Source organism: Podarcis pityusensis, assembly GCF_964106645.2.
Source record: "Podarcis pityusensis genome assembly, chromosome: 1".
Lineage (NCBI taxonomy): Eukaryota > Metazoa > Chordata > Lepidosauria > Squamata > Lacertidae > Podarcis > Podarcis pityusensis.
In genome coordinates this window covers 68,956,862-68,972,702 of record NC_138028.1, presented here as the reverse complement: position 1 = coordinate 68,972,702, position 15,841 = coordinate 68,956,862, and the positions used below count along the sequence as shown (strand labels likewise).

Sequence of the window (15,841 nt, the reverse complement as noted above, 5' to 3'; positions counted from 1 at the left end):
ATATTACCACTAAGTATCCTGAGCTTGCTGATGAAACATTATCAATGCTGCTGCCATTTGGTAGAACTTATCTTTGCTAGAGAGGTTTTCCAGCAAAGACTAATGTGTCACTATTGATCTGAGACTGACAATGATCAAAGCTTTAAAGGTAACTTTCTCATCCCGAGTTTTTTAAAACCAATTCTTGGGTGCCTGTGAATACCTTTTCCAAGCAGTACCCTGCAGCATTGGGTAGGAAAGTACGGAGGTTATGGGTATAGAATCTTACCCTCCCTGCAGAGGTACTACTCTGCCCTACTCCAAAGGTGCCCAGTGCCCTCTAGGAACCTCTGCTGAAAACAGAATGAACCCTAAATTTCTGTTCATAGGCTTTTAAAGGGAATTGCTTCCATCTTAGGTACTGGGCACCATTCCACAAAGGTTACCATATGTTGGTGGGTGATAGGTTCTTACAGCTTCTGTTGCCATGAAAGTGGAACAAGAGGGTGTCATGGGTGCAGTTCTGCATGCACAGTCTTTTTATGTCATTCTAGTTTTTATTTTTGCCGACAGTTGATTGCAAATGTACAGATCTATGGATAATGCAGAGTAGCCCTACTTGTGTGTCATAGATCCCCATCAGATTTTGCGGTTGCCAGCTGCTTCCACTTTAGTCTACAAGGTGGAAGGTAGTTTCTCCTACAGAAGCAAATTGACCTGGTGATGCCCTGGTGGGCTCTAGTAGGAAACTCCATGCCTACCAGAAGCTTGCGTGAACAAAAATAAACACATAGCTAATGATTGTTACAAAAACCTATGTTTTAAAATATGAACAAAAACAGATACATACTAAAGCAGTGCATTGCTAATATATTGGCCAGCTTCTGCTGCCCTATAGGGGACCAATTTTAAGAGGATTGTGGATACACATTAGAAACACAAGCGGGAGACTTTTGCCCAGAGCAATCAGTAGCAAAGCTGTTTTCTCCCCACCAGCACTGAATGAAGGACCAGGTGTGCAGCCTGGGAGTCATTCTGGACTCACAGCTGTCCATGGTGGCAGGTCACTTCTGGGTCCAGGGCAGCTGTCTACCAGGTCCGTCTGGTGTGCCAGCAGAACCCTACCTGCTTGCGCACCATTTTCCCAGAGTGGCTCATGCTCTGGTTATCTCCAGCTTGGGACTACTACAATATGCTCCTTCGAAGGTGACTCCGAAACTACAACTAATCCAAAATGTGACAGCTAGACTGGTGACTACGAATGGCTGCCGGGACCATATAACACTGGTCCTAAATGATCTTCACTGGCCAGTAAGTTTCCGAGCACAACTCAAAGCATTGGTGACCTTTAAAGCCCTAAATGGCCTCGGCCCAGTATACCTGAAGGAGCATCTCCATCCCCATCATTCAGCCCAGACACCGAGGTCCACCTCAGAGGGTCTTCTGCCTGCCTGGGGTTTAGACGGTTGAACAAGAGCATCCATTGGCCATAACAGGACATAAAAATGTCTCTTGCTTTAAAAGGATGAAAAAGCCAACCTTTGAATAGATTTAGGAAAACTATGCAGGCAAAATTTAGTTTGCTACACAGTATTATTAGCATGTTTTAGACTCCTGGTGATTATTTGCAGTTGCTTTTTATTTTTGTGAAATAAGAAGCTGTTGCTGGATCAGACAATTTTTTTGTCTTCCAGAATTGTTTCCACCAAGTTAACCAGATGGCTTTGAGCAGCGCCATGATTATTTTCACATTTGTCCCCCAGAAGCTAATATATTGGGAGTTACATGCAGGATAAATCAAATGCTTTTTAAAAGTAAGCCATTTAAGGTAGTGGCTGTTGCTACAACCTGTGGTATCACGAGGCAATGATCGGGGAATTCTAAGGATGTACCTGCATGCTTAATCCCTGCCAGTCCCTCAAACTAATTTTTGGCAATGTTCTAGAAGCTGCTAGCCTCATCAAGAGCTTAATACATGCCACTTGCACTCCAGCCCTATAGATTATTCTAAAGCATGCATTACGGCATGCTAGTGCACCCCCCCAAAGCATGTTTGTCTTCATTCAGATTACACAAAGATGGGGACCACTCAGAAAGCCTGTCAAGTAATTCCAGCTTCAATATCTATTTTCTTTGGCAAACAAATTTTAAAGAGCAGCCATTTCAACAGATATTCAAGTATCACAATGTTTATTGATAGATACAAGTATATAAAATCAGGGCATGAACATGTCTTGATAAATTAAGTAGACTTAATTTCAATACTATAATAGGGACCAATTCAGTTTCTCACCATTTTATTTCACACCCACAAAGACCACTTCCAAGGGCATTTATCCACCTCTTCAAAATGATCAATTTTGTGCAAGTAAACCATGTTTCTTTTTAAAAAGACTTGTGCACTTGCCCAGGCTCAAAGATATTAAAATCTAGCACATAAAGCCCATTACTAGAGGTAGAAATACAGGCAATATACTATTACGGCAACCACCATCGATTACAGTTAAGGATTCTCTGTAACAACCAAATGGATAATCAAATATTGCAACAACTCAAGTATTACACTGAGCAAAGTGCATTTCTACAGTATTCAGTGTTGCTATTCAGATTTCTAACGAACAGCCTATGGTAACTGGCATCAAAGAAGATCCTTACACAGACTGCTTCTGAACTTATGATGTAATTATTGCATGCTGCTAATACACTGTTATCTAAACATTAAATATACTCTAAAATATTTTTATGGTAGACTATGATTAAGACATACTACAAAAACCCTTATGCAGAAGCAAGTCCTATTGACCTACTGCTGCTTTAAATATTGTGAAAACATTACAGCGGAATGAGTTTTCGCAGTGGTTAGGTCAAATGCAGTTACATCATAGCAACAGTATGTTTGCACAATTTAAGGCTTTGGCTGGTTTAGTCAGCTTCTTCCTCAGATTCTTCTTCCTCAGCAGTTTCCAGCCAGGTCAGCCACTGGTTTACCTGTAATTAAGCCATTATAACATTAACAGTCAAGAATGACAAATGGTTTATCACATATTCATGGAGACTGGCCCTGCACGTTATTAAATCACCACATACTACAAATCAAAGAAAAGTAAATTTAATCATTTTACCCTTTTAGCTTTATATAAATCAAAATTTTGAATTTGTTGGCAAGGCAGATTCCAATGCCCTCGTTTGCCAGCTTTACAGGGTTCAAATACTTCAAATAAATTCCAACTATAGAACTTATTGTAGCAGCAAATTAAGAGATTACAAAGAGATGGTTTACCTGGAACAAAGCTTTGCCCTTCCCTGGAAACTCTTGAGTAATGTCTTCTTTCCATGCCAGAAAAGCTTCTTCTTCAATGATTTCCATATCATAGAAATGAACAAAGAAGCGCAATAACATGCCTAAAAACAAACCAAGCACAACAATTTTTTTCTGGTTTTTTTTAAACACCAATAGTGCAGATTGCAGTGCATATGTTTGCTAGAATTCTCCCCAAACCCTCACATAACAAGATGAGGCTCAAGGGCTTTCTCCTGCATGGAGAAACAGAAGATTGAACCCATACCTTTTGGAAAATTGTTGTTGTAGCAGTGCACTTGGAGCGCATACAGGGCACTCACTTGTAGATCAACATGGTCATGAAGGAACTTCTGCATTACCGGCTTAAAGGAAAGAAGCAGCTGTTTTTCTTGCTCCAACTGCTCTTTAGAAGGAGCAGATGAAGAATCTGGTTCATCATTAGGTGGGTTTACTTCACTAGAAATATACTGCAAGAAACTGAAACAATAGCATACGTTTGACTCAACTGTTTATAGACAACCACTGTCCCTGCAAGAAGACATGCACTATATCTTGAAAGACTAACAAGGACTCCTTGATATAAATTATGAATTTAAGAGATTTGTGAACCCCAATATTAACCCCACATATTATAAAGCACACCTACTTAAAGCAAGGACATTCATGGTACAGAACTGCTTTAAGATGTGCATCTTACCTGGTCATCAAAATATTAACAAATCCCTTATCTACATGAAGTTTCGGTGAAATGTTGTCTTTAATCCATTTATAGATCGCTTGAGGGGATGGATCCAACTTTATTTGCTTTAAGAGCTCCTTTTCCAGTTTTAGAAGTGGAAACAAGAAGCTAAGTCCTTTTCCTTCCAAGATCTCCAGCATACGATCCTTATTCTGGTCAATCTCTGTAACAAATTATTAAAAAAAAATCCAAATTAACATTGAGGCTTGTCACCTAACCCAATGTTGTGGCCATCCCTGCTTTTTTTCACAATTTGAAGAGTTAAGTCTTTAATGTGTTATTTCCCAACTTTTTATGTATTAGGCCCAGTTACAGTCTTAGAAAAATAAAAATAAATGAAACAACATTTTGTTCCCTTACCAGGCAGCATCTTCTGCATATTGACTTTGCTCTGTTGGAAGAGTTCTGTTAGCCATTCACGGTCCTGTAGCTTAGCTAACTGCTGAAGGCAAAGCAAGAAGAGGGGGAAATGGGTGCCACTTTCCAATGGTTGAGCTAGTTCTGAGATGCTCACTAGTTCTGAGATTATGGCACGGGCTGCAAACTGTGCTAGATAGGATTTTACCAGAGGGATGTCTACCTCCAGTTTAGGACACTGGTCCAATACATTTAGGAATGCCTGAAAGAAAAAAAAGAAAAATTTGTTTGCATTCATTATCTTTTTATTACATGTCCACATGTTAGGGCAGCCAAACAATGTAAACAAAGAACAAGTCTAGAGATCTCAAATATTCAAGTGGGCATCCAGAGCCTGCTACATGCTTCCACCTCCAAGTTCCTTCCTTCCTACTAGTTTCCAAGCCATTTAAAACCGGGGGGGGGGGGGGGGGGACCTTTATTCACACTGGGAGCCAAATGCCATTTTGCCAAAAGAGAAAGCGGGCAGGGCTATGGATGTAATTTTTGTATAGCTACACAAAACTCAGATTTCTGTACACCTCCACTGAGCCAATCTAGAACTATTATGATAATTTAAGGACACAATTCAGCCAGGTATAGAATAGGGCCACTTGGGAAGGTGGTGTTTCTGGAGAAGAGCCCCAAAGGCCAGGCTGGGGCCTACAGGGCTGCACTTTCCCCCAGGACCTGAGGTTAAAGGGTTGTTCCTGATCCTGCCCATTATGCAGTCCACAACAGAATATCCTTGAGAGAGCACAGAGCAGCAGATCTGGACTGGAAGTACTCAAGGAGATGGGCTGTCCATCCCGCTATGAAGGGGGACGTATCATAATCTGCATCAGCCTGCCCAGTAGAGTGAGCAGTGGACAGAACAACCTATCCATGGATCCCCCTTCACTGAAATAAGAGGTCCCACTCAGTTTTAAGACACGGATCACCTATATGAATGGGGAAAAGATGCTTAATCAAATGATTAAAAAGCACAATATATATATAATGAGACCACAAAAGAGCTCAAAATTATTACAAATATAGTACCTGCATGAAGTTGTCACTAGTGGCTATCCCTTCCTGCTTAAGTAAATTGATCAGAGCACTTGCTTTTTCTTTATCTTCATCTGATCGATCCAATGATTGAAGTATTACTTTGCTTAGCATCTCAGGGATAAAGTGTTTTGGCGCCCTCATTTCTCTCACACCATTGACTGCATCGTTGGCATTTCCATTGTTCAGATATTCAGTTACAACAGTTTCCTGAAAGAAAAAAATGCTTGCTCTTAATAATGATAGCATTATTTATTATACTTGTTACCCAAAGGTCTCAAAGTGATTTAACAGCCATAGGAAGCTGGAAGCTGCCTACACAAGAATACTTAGTGAAACTTACTGTCATTTTGAGCAACTCTTCCTTAGAAGGTGGTGGCTTTTTAGTTGTCTTTGCAGGTTTCTCCTGGATAAGTGGTGGATTTGTCTTGAGACCAAGCTGAGGTGGCTTGAAAAGTAAAAAGCCCTCATTAGAAAATTAAACAAGTGACAAAGTGTTATTTACTCAGAAACAATTTAAGTTGCTGGATTCAAACTCTGAATTATTTGGCCACACAACTCTCAAAACGGACATGGACCCACTACCAGGGTGTTGTGCCCAAACTTCCTAGAGTACCCACAACAAAGGACCAAAATTCCACAATGAAAGCCAGCACTTTTCCATTAGGCCTAATCACACACATGTTCTGTTCAAAAAAATCATTTAAAAGTCACCTTTGGTGGGCAGGGTGCACCCAAGGTGGTGCAGAACAGTATGGAAACGTTCCAACACAGGAGCATAACTATTATCTAAGGGGTTGGCCAGCTGCAAACAACAAACTGATTTAGCTTCCCATGGTAGAGGGAGGGAGGGGGGGAAGCAGCTCAAGCTTTTAAAACATGCTTGGAAATTTACAGCATGGAAACCATGCACACCTCTGTGGCAAAGAGAGTTCCATAATTTAGGGTCACAAGAGAAGTCTCCAAGTTTACTTCAACATACTCCCAAACAAGCAAGCATGGGGAGAAAAGGGTCCTGCTGTAAAAGCTTTTGGTCTTCTGAACATTTAAATATAAGGACAGACTTGCTGAAGACATAAGCTGCAACTCTCTTATGGAGAGTCTTATTCAGGATACTGTGTTCTCAATCCCCACAGCCACATTAAAGGTAGTGGGCTGCCAGGTTACTATTAAAATTTCTATACCTTCATCTTCATCTGGGTGGGTTATATTAAACAGCACACACAATAGTTAAGAAAAGCGATACTCCCCCTGCCATAGCTTAAAAGGCCATAGATTGTCAAATGCCTGCATGAACAGGAATGTTTTTGCTTGGTGCCTAAAGATATGTAATGAAGGCGCCATGCAAGCCTCCCTGGAGACGGCATTCCACATGCTCCAGGGAAGTGGTCATAATTCTCTAACTTTCCACCCAGCTACAACATTAACCACAGCTGTCATCCATGGGTAACTTTACCTGTCCCAAAGGTGGTGTCTGAGTACGTGGTGGCTGTGCACTGGGAGGAATCATAGTTATCTGGGGCTGAAGCTTTGGCACTTGGTTTTTGTTTATTAGGAAAGATTGAGCAGGCCTCAGGCTAATCTGTGGAGAGAGAGGAGAGGTTAAGAATTCTGTAGCAAGAGTTCCGTTAGTGTTGTAGCGAGTGTTGCACGTTATCCACAAGCATTTAATAAGCCTCAGCAACAGCATGACTAAGTAGGGAACTAGTTTTGAGGGAGATGCCATTTTACCATGGCCCTTTATGCCCCCAACCATTATCTGAAATTTTCAGTGTACTTCAACTGCTCTTTCTTTATGAACATATTGCCCTCATATCTCATAATCTTGTTCACAGGACACTGGAGACTCCCGGGGGAGGGGAGAAGGAAGAAGAGGAAAAGGGGCAGGCGGAAAGAGAAAAAAGAGAAAAAAGTTAAGAGGCAGAAGTTAGGGAGGGAGTTCCAGCATTGGTCCTCATAATAACGCGTCTTTTTATAATCATCGGGCATTTCATTTAGGACCAAGTCTGTTCAGACTTAAGTGTATACCTCATCTGCATTAAGCTGTCCTTTCTTAGAAAACCGTGGCGGCATATCCTTGGACGACCCTTGTTGTTGGGATAGAAGTCCCTGATTCTGATTATGGTATAGTTGGCTTTGCCCCTGTTTTCAAGGAGAGTGAAAGGGAGATGAAGACCACCACATCCCAGTACTTGCTCTTTTTATATAGTGTTAAGTGTCTAAAGTACTTCACGTGCATTCTTTACAACAATACTGTTAAGGTCAGTATTATCTTCGCTATCAAGAGATAATAACAATTCATTTCAAAGCAAGGAAGTAATGTATGTTAAGCTACTTTGGAGATCATTTTGATAGAGTGAGTATAAATATGTGTGATGCAATGGCTTGCTCAAGCATGGCAGAGGTGAAACACGACCTGGGAACTTTTTGGTTCACAGCTCAATCTTTACAACCACTAATGCGGATTCATAAGATACAATAGTTACTTCAGACAAATGATGGCAGAATTTTAGTTTTATCAATTGTGGAACAGAAAGCCTTGGAACCTACTACTTGAGTAGGAAAGAATTAATTGTTAAGAGCCTTCTGTGAAGCTTATTTAACATTAAGCAACTTATTAAATTATTTATCCTTCTTATCAAGGAATTTGCAAGAATCAGATGCGTAGTATTGCTTTCACTAAGATCACTTACTGGATTTTTCAAAAAGGATTTGCCTAGTTCTCCAAACTGGGATTGAGCAGGGGCCATGAGGTGTCCCCCATGGCCATTGAAAAGTTGATTTGACCGATGTCGCCCCATGGTGGGTGAAAATCTATCTTGAATAACTCCTGGACCAGTACCAATTCCGCTACCTGTTTAATAAAAACAAACAATCAGCCTACAGTATCTTAACATAGCTACATAAAGTGCATTGAAAAGATATTATTACTTCCTAAAGTTGAAGGAATTACCAGGCATTTGTCCAAACATATCAGCAAGCCCTCCAAGTGGATCCCTGTCAAGTTTCATCCTGGGTGGCATGAACGGTCCCTCCAGAAAGAAGTCACTTCTCATTCCTTGAGACATAGGAGGAGGAATAAAAACTCCCAGATCCTTAAAAACAAAATGTTAAATTATGTAATTAAGTTAAAACAGGAGATCCCAAGTCTATGATAAGTAGATACCCACTGGGATAGATCCAGATATAAGCACATGTAATAAAGGCTCACAGAAGCAAACCTCCCTGCCTCTCCTCACTGCGGCCGGTAACCCACCACCCCAAAGGTCAAGTAACCCCAGCCGAATGGGGTGATACGGCACAACTGATTCCCAGTAGCTGAGTGGGGACAACTAGAGCATGAGCTCTGCCCATGGAATCAGTTTTCATCCGATTTTCAGGTAATACCCCCCCACCGTCCCGTTCCCAATACCACAGCTCATCCTATTCAGCAGGGTTCCTCAACCAGACAGCAGCATGTCTGTTGAGCCACATACCTAGGTGCAGCATTTGCCTAGATAAATACGTACTTTCACTGCATCTTGACGGATTTGATTGATAGTCTTTGGTCCATTGTCAAGAAAAGCTTTGCGAGGAACCCAACGGTGTTCTCTCAACTCCACAGTATCCTTAAATAATAAAAAAACAGAATATTAAGTTCAAGGATATATGCCAAAAATACATAACCTGCCAAAATAAACAATTTTATGCTCTTACCTGCAGCAGGAAACGAATCCTTGCCGGCAATTCCTTACTCATCATCAAGGAGCGCATACGGGCAAAGTACTGATCCATTAAGGACTGTTGAGAGAAATTTGCAATGTGTATTCAAGTGAAGGGCTTACAACATACATCATCAGAAGCAAGCTTCTTTAAAATTTATACAGAAATTGGAACCAGAACATTCTACGTACAAGTCTAAATAAGACCAGAGGAAATGTCTTGGTTCTGGCCTTCAATTTTTCCTAGTTAACAGTCCTGCTGTAAAGCAGTTATTTACTACTGAACATTTTACAGTGCAAGTTCATCAATGTCTACTCCAGACTGACATAGCAATACTTCTGTATAAAATAATAAGCTGCCATAAATAAAATACAGCACACAAAACCATTATATTGTTTCCTAAGAGCATAAACATAAAAACTACAAGACAGCAACAAACCTACGCAATTTAGGCAATGTTTACCTTGGCTTTTGCATGGTCTAGTCTAGGTCCTACTGTCCTCATTATCTGACAGAGGCACTCCAAATCCTCTCCCATATCCTTGAGTTGGACTCTCTTCTTCTTTTCCAAAAGCTGAATTTTTTAAAGCAAAAAAATTAAAATTGCACCTACTAACTCGTTTTTTGTTACCATTTCAGTACATGTCACATAAAATCTCACTAAACTAAATATCAATGTAATACGTTGCCAGTTATTATTCCACATAGAATTAGAATTTTCTGCCTAAATGAAGAAAAAGCACCACTTACTGTTTTGATGCACTTATGAAGGATAGATTCATGAATAAGATCAAGCTTGCCAAGTTCTCCAATGAATTTGATGTTTCCCAGCATCTTGATCTTAGCAATGGCTCTCTGTTCCTCCTCCTCGGGGAGGAGGGGGGCATCATGCTTATCATAGACTTTAAAAAAGAGAGAGATAAAAGATGTTGTTCTGTTTGTATAACATATGAAGCAAAACAGGAATTACATTAAAATTATTTTGAAGTCTTACTATCAACATTTCTGGTGCGGTTTTCAAATTCATCCTGAAGTTTAGAAATTAAGAGGCGTCTGAATGTCTAGAAATAAAAAGGCAGTAATTTAACACCTTGTAGTTACACAAAACTAATTCTCACATTGGCATTAGTCTGACAAGACGTTTGTACTCACTGTGCTTTGCTTCTGTCCTGGATGACACTCTGCTGATGGGCCATCAAAGTTGGGTGCATCTTCTGCCAGTCGCAGACATAGTTGAGCATATAGCGAGCTATATTTTGGCTCTTCAAGGGCTTTGTCTACGATCTAGAGAAAAAGGCTTTCCCGAATTATTTGGAAGAACCAGAGTATAAATAACTCTTCAGCAGCAGATCCCATGTTGCTTCATTTGTGCATGATATGCTAAGCGCACAGCTGCAGGTTCAACACCACCCTTTCCCTACCCCCTTCCAATGTTATCAATCAGTGCAATGCAAGCATATTGGCTATTCACTAAATTTCGAGACACAAGGCTTACTTTGATGTGACTGTAGCACACACCCATAGATACCCTAACTCTGGGATCCCACAATGAGTAAGAGAAGCAAAGAGCTGGCTTTTATTTGACTGGTTGCCAGACTGCCTTAGCAGTGCCCCACACTAGGCAAATTATTTTGCTGTTTCTCAACTGGCGAGGACAGTTGTGGGATACCAGATAACCATACTCTTGCCTCCCCCTCCATCCAATGTTGTCATAGAGCTGGATACAGAGGTTGGGATATTGCTGTGGAGCTACACTCATTGCTCCAATACAGTGCAAGAATTGTTCCTCAAGATGTAAGATAATGCAATGTTAAAAACCTGAAAATTTTTGTTCCCAAGAACTAAAATTGTTTACAACAGTATTTCATCTCAAATAGTTATAAAAGGGTTTATAACCATTTTCTGTTTATGCAAGTCAAATTACAAACTAATCTGGTTTACTTAAGTCTCTTCTATGAGTGGTCACAAGGATTATTGTATCAGCTCATGAAAATGCAACACTACTTGCTAAGTGAAGAAAGGTTGCAAGCACAGATAAACACAGTGGTTGCTCAGACAACCACTGACCAGACCCAAAGTTGCTGTTTGTAGAAATTTAATTTGGGGTGTAGTTCCTCTTTAGAACAACTTTATTTCACAACCGAAGCATAATTGGATTGGATGAAAAGGTCTGTGATGTTTTGAGTCCTCCTGCTATCCCCTTTAATGGACATTAGATAAGGGACTCTATCCAATCTGGATCAAGCGAGGAACAGTACTAAAGCTGTTCTAGATATGTAACTTTCAAGCTTGTTCCCCCCCCCCCCACGTTACACCTGCATTATATGGTAGAAAATTACTTTTTTTAATCATAACTTTTCTAATAAGTGTATATTCACTTACCAGCAGTATGATCCCCTTTAGGATGAGCTTAGACTCTACACCCACATTGAGGAGCTCAAGGCATAGCTTGTCAAACTTTTCAGGAGTAAGCTTATTTAATATGCTGAAAGGAAACAAAACAAGGAAACTGTATAAGCATCTCTGCAGAATCCCTTTTTTTATAGCTTTGTCTATTATAAAGGTAAAGGGACCCCTGACCATTAGGTCCAGTCGTTGCAGCGCTCATCTCGCTTTATTGGCCAAGGGAGCCGGCGTACAGCTTCCGGGTCATGTGGCCAGCATGACTAAGCCGCTTTTGGCGAACCAGAGCAGCACACGGAAACGGCGTTTACCTTCCCGCTGAAGCGGTACCTATTTATCTACTTGCACTTTGACGTGCTTTCAAACTGCTAGGTTGGCAGGAGCTGGGACCGAACAACGGGAGCTCACCCTGTTGGGGGGATTTGAACCACCGACCTTTTGATCGGCAAGTCCTAGGCTCTGTGGTTTAACCCACAGCGCCACCCGTGTCCCTTCTGTCTATTATAGGTGGCTTTAAAAAATGTCTAGGAATCCATAACCAGTACTAGCTTTTCCTAACAGTTTGTGTTCCAATGCAATTTTTGCAGGAAAAGTTGCAAACATATTGTGTATTCTATCTATTTTGTACTGAGCTCGCATAAATAAAGCTTCCATCATCAACTCGCTGAGGCGGTGTGGTGGCACCAAATATAGAGCTACTCAAAAACTAAGTAGATTACAGTTCAACTTCTGTGAAGGAACATGAGTATTGCTGGTTTAAAACCCCACGATAGGACAGGCTGAGGACAGCGAAGGATATAAGAAAACTAAGTTACAAAGATACTGAAGCAAGGGAGTATAGCAGATAACAAAACCAAAACTATAGTAAGGACAGATGAATATAGCTTGAAACAAGCAAGAGACAACTCGGGCAAACCTTCACAACATTGCACAAATATTTGCAAAAGGCCTTCACTGATGGGCCTGGTTAGGTGAATCCCACCATGGGTAGTCAGAAGTAGGTGATGGCAGTTTTCTGAACGGTCCTACTATTGCAGCAGTCAAAAAAGCGTAAGATAGGAGGCACATCCCTTGCTTTGTGTGCCTGACAGGTGGGGTACCTGTCAAAACTCTAGGCTGGCTTTAAGTTTTTTAGATGGTCTCGGCGCAGGTACAGAATCCATTTAATAGACCGCACAAAGGTCATGCAGAAGAAGCAATAATCTAAATAAACCATGGGTGGCAGAGACATGAAACTACTAAATGCAAGTGCCAAGGAGAATGTGGGACTGGGGCAAAACTGGAAGATTAAGTCTAGCACAGTATGGGCAACCTCAAAGTGTGCAGCTTTCAGAACTGTGGGCTAGGATGCCTGAAGGCACAACAATTTTAGATCTAGGGCCTACACCATGCCAACACATGCTGTTTTTACCCACCAACCTGACCCTAAACCAGCAGCAGCTCAGTAAAAGCTTTCTAGTGTTGCTTTCTGCCTGAAACTGAGTGTCAAGATGATTGTCAAGCATCCTAGGAGGTCACTCAAGATCGGCTGCATTCATCTTGGTGGGTCACAACTTGGGCATGCCTGATCCAAGTGTCCAACAGGGAATACTGCCAGTAATTGCTGCAGGATTGTGATCTAACCAAATATGGTTTAAAACCAACGGCCAAAAAAAGCAGCACATCGGGAAGAGCATTTCACATATTGATCTGTAGCTATCAGTCGATTCTTGGCCGTAGGCTTCTACTCTCAGTTCCTTTTTCTCAGAACTTACCCTCTTACTTTCCTGAAGATTGCATCGTGTCTTTCTTTGTCATTTGCGGAGTCGTCATCTCGTCTAGTGCTTCGTGAAGGAATCCATTTCTGAGCGTTTTGCCCTGGGGTTTTCCCCAGGAACTCGCTTTATTTTGTAAAAAAAAGAATCAAAGGTTAGAACTCATATGTTCCCGTGTTAATTCAGTACACTTAAGTTCAACTTAAAACTACAATCCACCAAGACCAGCTTTCAAGACTGGATGACATTTCTACCACTCCCTTTTCCTTCTTTTTTACGCCACCTTCTTCAGCAGCATGGATCTCACAAGTAACATATCAACAGATGTGGAACGGAAGTATCATTTGAATAATTCCTGGTTTAGGTTTTTCTGGTGATTGCTACACTGATTAGTTCTTTCCAATTTACCACTCAACCAGACTGAGAAATTAACAGCTTTGCAAACTAAACCTTATGTTTCAACTTTTCTTCAATATCCCCAAATGTAGTTTCTCATTCATTTCATGAAGCCACAGCAAAGGTAGTATTCAAAATACTAAGCTGACATACCTGTTGCCGGCAGTCTTGGGATAGTGCTGAGGTGCACCCCTACCTCCTCCTCCGCCCGAAGAAGCACTATTAGAAACAAAGTCCCCAACGTTTGACAGTTAGTTATGAGTTGTTTTGCAACAAAAGCAACTTGTATTAGATTAGTATTTCAGAATCCAACCAACCCAAGGAGTTTTCCAGCAGTGGGACTAGTGTAGGGGAAGAAACAACTTGCTCAGTGGCTTGGGCACAGTACTATTTTCTTGTGCCCCTTTGTATGGTTTTCTGACAGTTATATCTATGTGAGTTGTGGGCTACAGGTCTTGCCTATCTTGATTACACTATTAACAGGGGAGGAAAGGAGTAACCCTGTTGACAAACAAGCTGGCTGCTATTCCCCATGCCCTACAGACTAGACTCCCTTGTATAAGGCCCTGAACGGTTCAGTTGCACTAGTGTAATACCACTACTTGCCATGTACATTTGACTGCACTGTTTGCTTCCAACTGCAGATCAAGGTTGTTAAATAACAGAAGGCATTAACAATTAAGCTGCTTTGCTTTTCCATCTACTTCACCATAAAATCTAGTTTTACATACCTGAAACGAGAAGCACCCCCTTCTGCAATCGCACTCTCCACTTTGGCGGCTTGACAATGAAGAATCTTCAAAAGAATAATAAATTGACAGGATAGGGAAAAACAAAACCTAGGAGACAATCAAAGTTTACATTGTAAGTTTCTGATTACCAAAGTCTCACTAGCAAAACAAAAACGATAAAGAGTTAAAGCCCAAAGCTGCAATCCTAACTCCACTTACCTGGGTGCAAGTCACATTGAATTCAACAGGGCTTACTTCTGAACAGACATGTCTAAGACTGCAGTATAAATCAATATACTGTATTGTCAATAACTTAGATCTCTCATCTACTCTGATTAATTTCCTAGAATGTTACTGCCTGCCCATCTATATTTTGCACACAACATTAATTCAAAACAAAGTCTGCATTATAAATCTCTTCAAAATCCAGGAATCTCGATAAGTGACACACAAGAAAAACTACATATTGTATTTTAATTTTTAATACCCTGTATTGTAGCCTTATGAGAACCAAGCATCAAGTCTGTCTACAGAGGATATGTTTAATATGAACGGTTTAAACTTAAAAGAGGAGAAACTAACAGACAACAGGTCATAAAACCTCCCCCCCCCCAACAGAGAATGGAAACCACTGTAGACACTCTCAAACGGAGCTCCTTTGCTACGACATCTAGCATTAGGCTCTCCGCCCTGCATAGCCCCATCTGGCTTCCAGGAGGCTTACTCCCGAGTAAAGCCGAGATCGGAGCCTTCATTCATGTAGCGCCACATCAGCGCCACACGTGGCTCCCGTCCTCCCAAGGCGGCGGCCTAGCCTTAAAACCGCGTGCGAGGGAGGCGAGACCAGGCGGCATGGCTACTGCCAAACAAAAGGCTGCGGAAGCGGCCCACCCACCCGATCTCCCAACAGGCACGAGCCCGCCCCAACCCCCGTCCTCCCCAACCCACCCCCGGCCCTTCCCTCCCCGCGGGCCGCAGGGCACCGCCCGTTTGCAGGCTCGGCGCCCATCCGGAGACTAGGCCCGCTCTTTGTTCTCGGCGGCCAGGCATAACCCGACCGGCGGCCAGCCGCCGCGCTGACTGAACCCAAAGGGCGGGGGACGGGACTTTTCCCGGTCAGCAGGAGATGGAGACACGTATTAAGATGAGGGGGCCGCCGGGTGGGGCTGGCGGCGGCGTTTCTCCCAGTCCCACAGAACAGGAGGGGGGGTCTCCGAAAATGAACCACCAGAGGTACTACTCTCCCTCTTGCCCTTCTGCAGCGCATGAATAGGTTAGGAAGAGACACCGCAGCACATCGGCGTCGCACCTTCATCGCGCGACGCCGGCTGCTCTCAGACAAAGGCAAGGCCTTCCCAGACGCCGGCTGAGGGAACCGGGATCCCGGCGGCGG

The 15,841-nt window shown here is 42.0% G+C and overlaps 1 protein-coding gene across 1 annotated transcript; it reads right to left on the bottom strand.

Moving 5' to 3' along the window:
- Positions 1 to 2,152: 2,152 nt before the first annotated feature.
- On the bottom strand, positions 2,153 to 15,207 carry EIF4G2 (eukaryotic translation initiation factor 4 gamma 2; the record flags this gene model as incomplete). The annotated part of the gene is made up of 22 exons (XM_080981884.1): positions 2,153 to 2,967; positions 3,260 to 3,381; positions 3,546 to 3,757; positions 3,978 to 4,182; positions 4,380 to 4,638; positions 5,457 to 5,672; positions 5,806 to 5,910; positions 6,919 to 7,044; positions 7,491 to 7,604; positions 8,156 to 8,316; positions 8,416 to 8,557; positions 8,972 to 9,070; positions 9,159 to 9,242; positions 9,628 to 9,738; positions 9,915 to 10,066; positions 10,159 to 10,225; positions 10,317 to 10,448; positions 11,547 to 11,649; positions 13,322 to 13,447; positions 13,871 to 13,936; positions 14,449 to 14,556; positions 15,173 to 15,207. The coding sequence occupies 22 exons, from the start codon at positions 15,205 to 15,207 to the stop codon at positions 2,902 to 2,904; spliced, it is 2,811 nt and encodes a 936-aa protein (XP_080838010.1). The 3' UTR covers positions 2,153 to 2,901.
- Between the last annotated feature and the right edge of the window lie 634 nt (positions 15,208 to 15,841).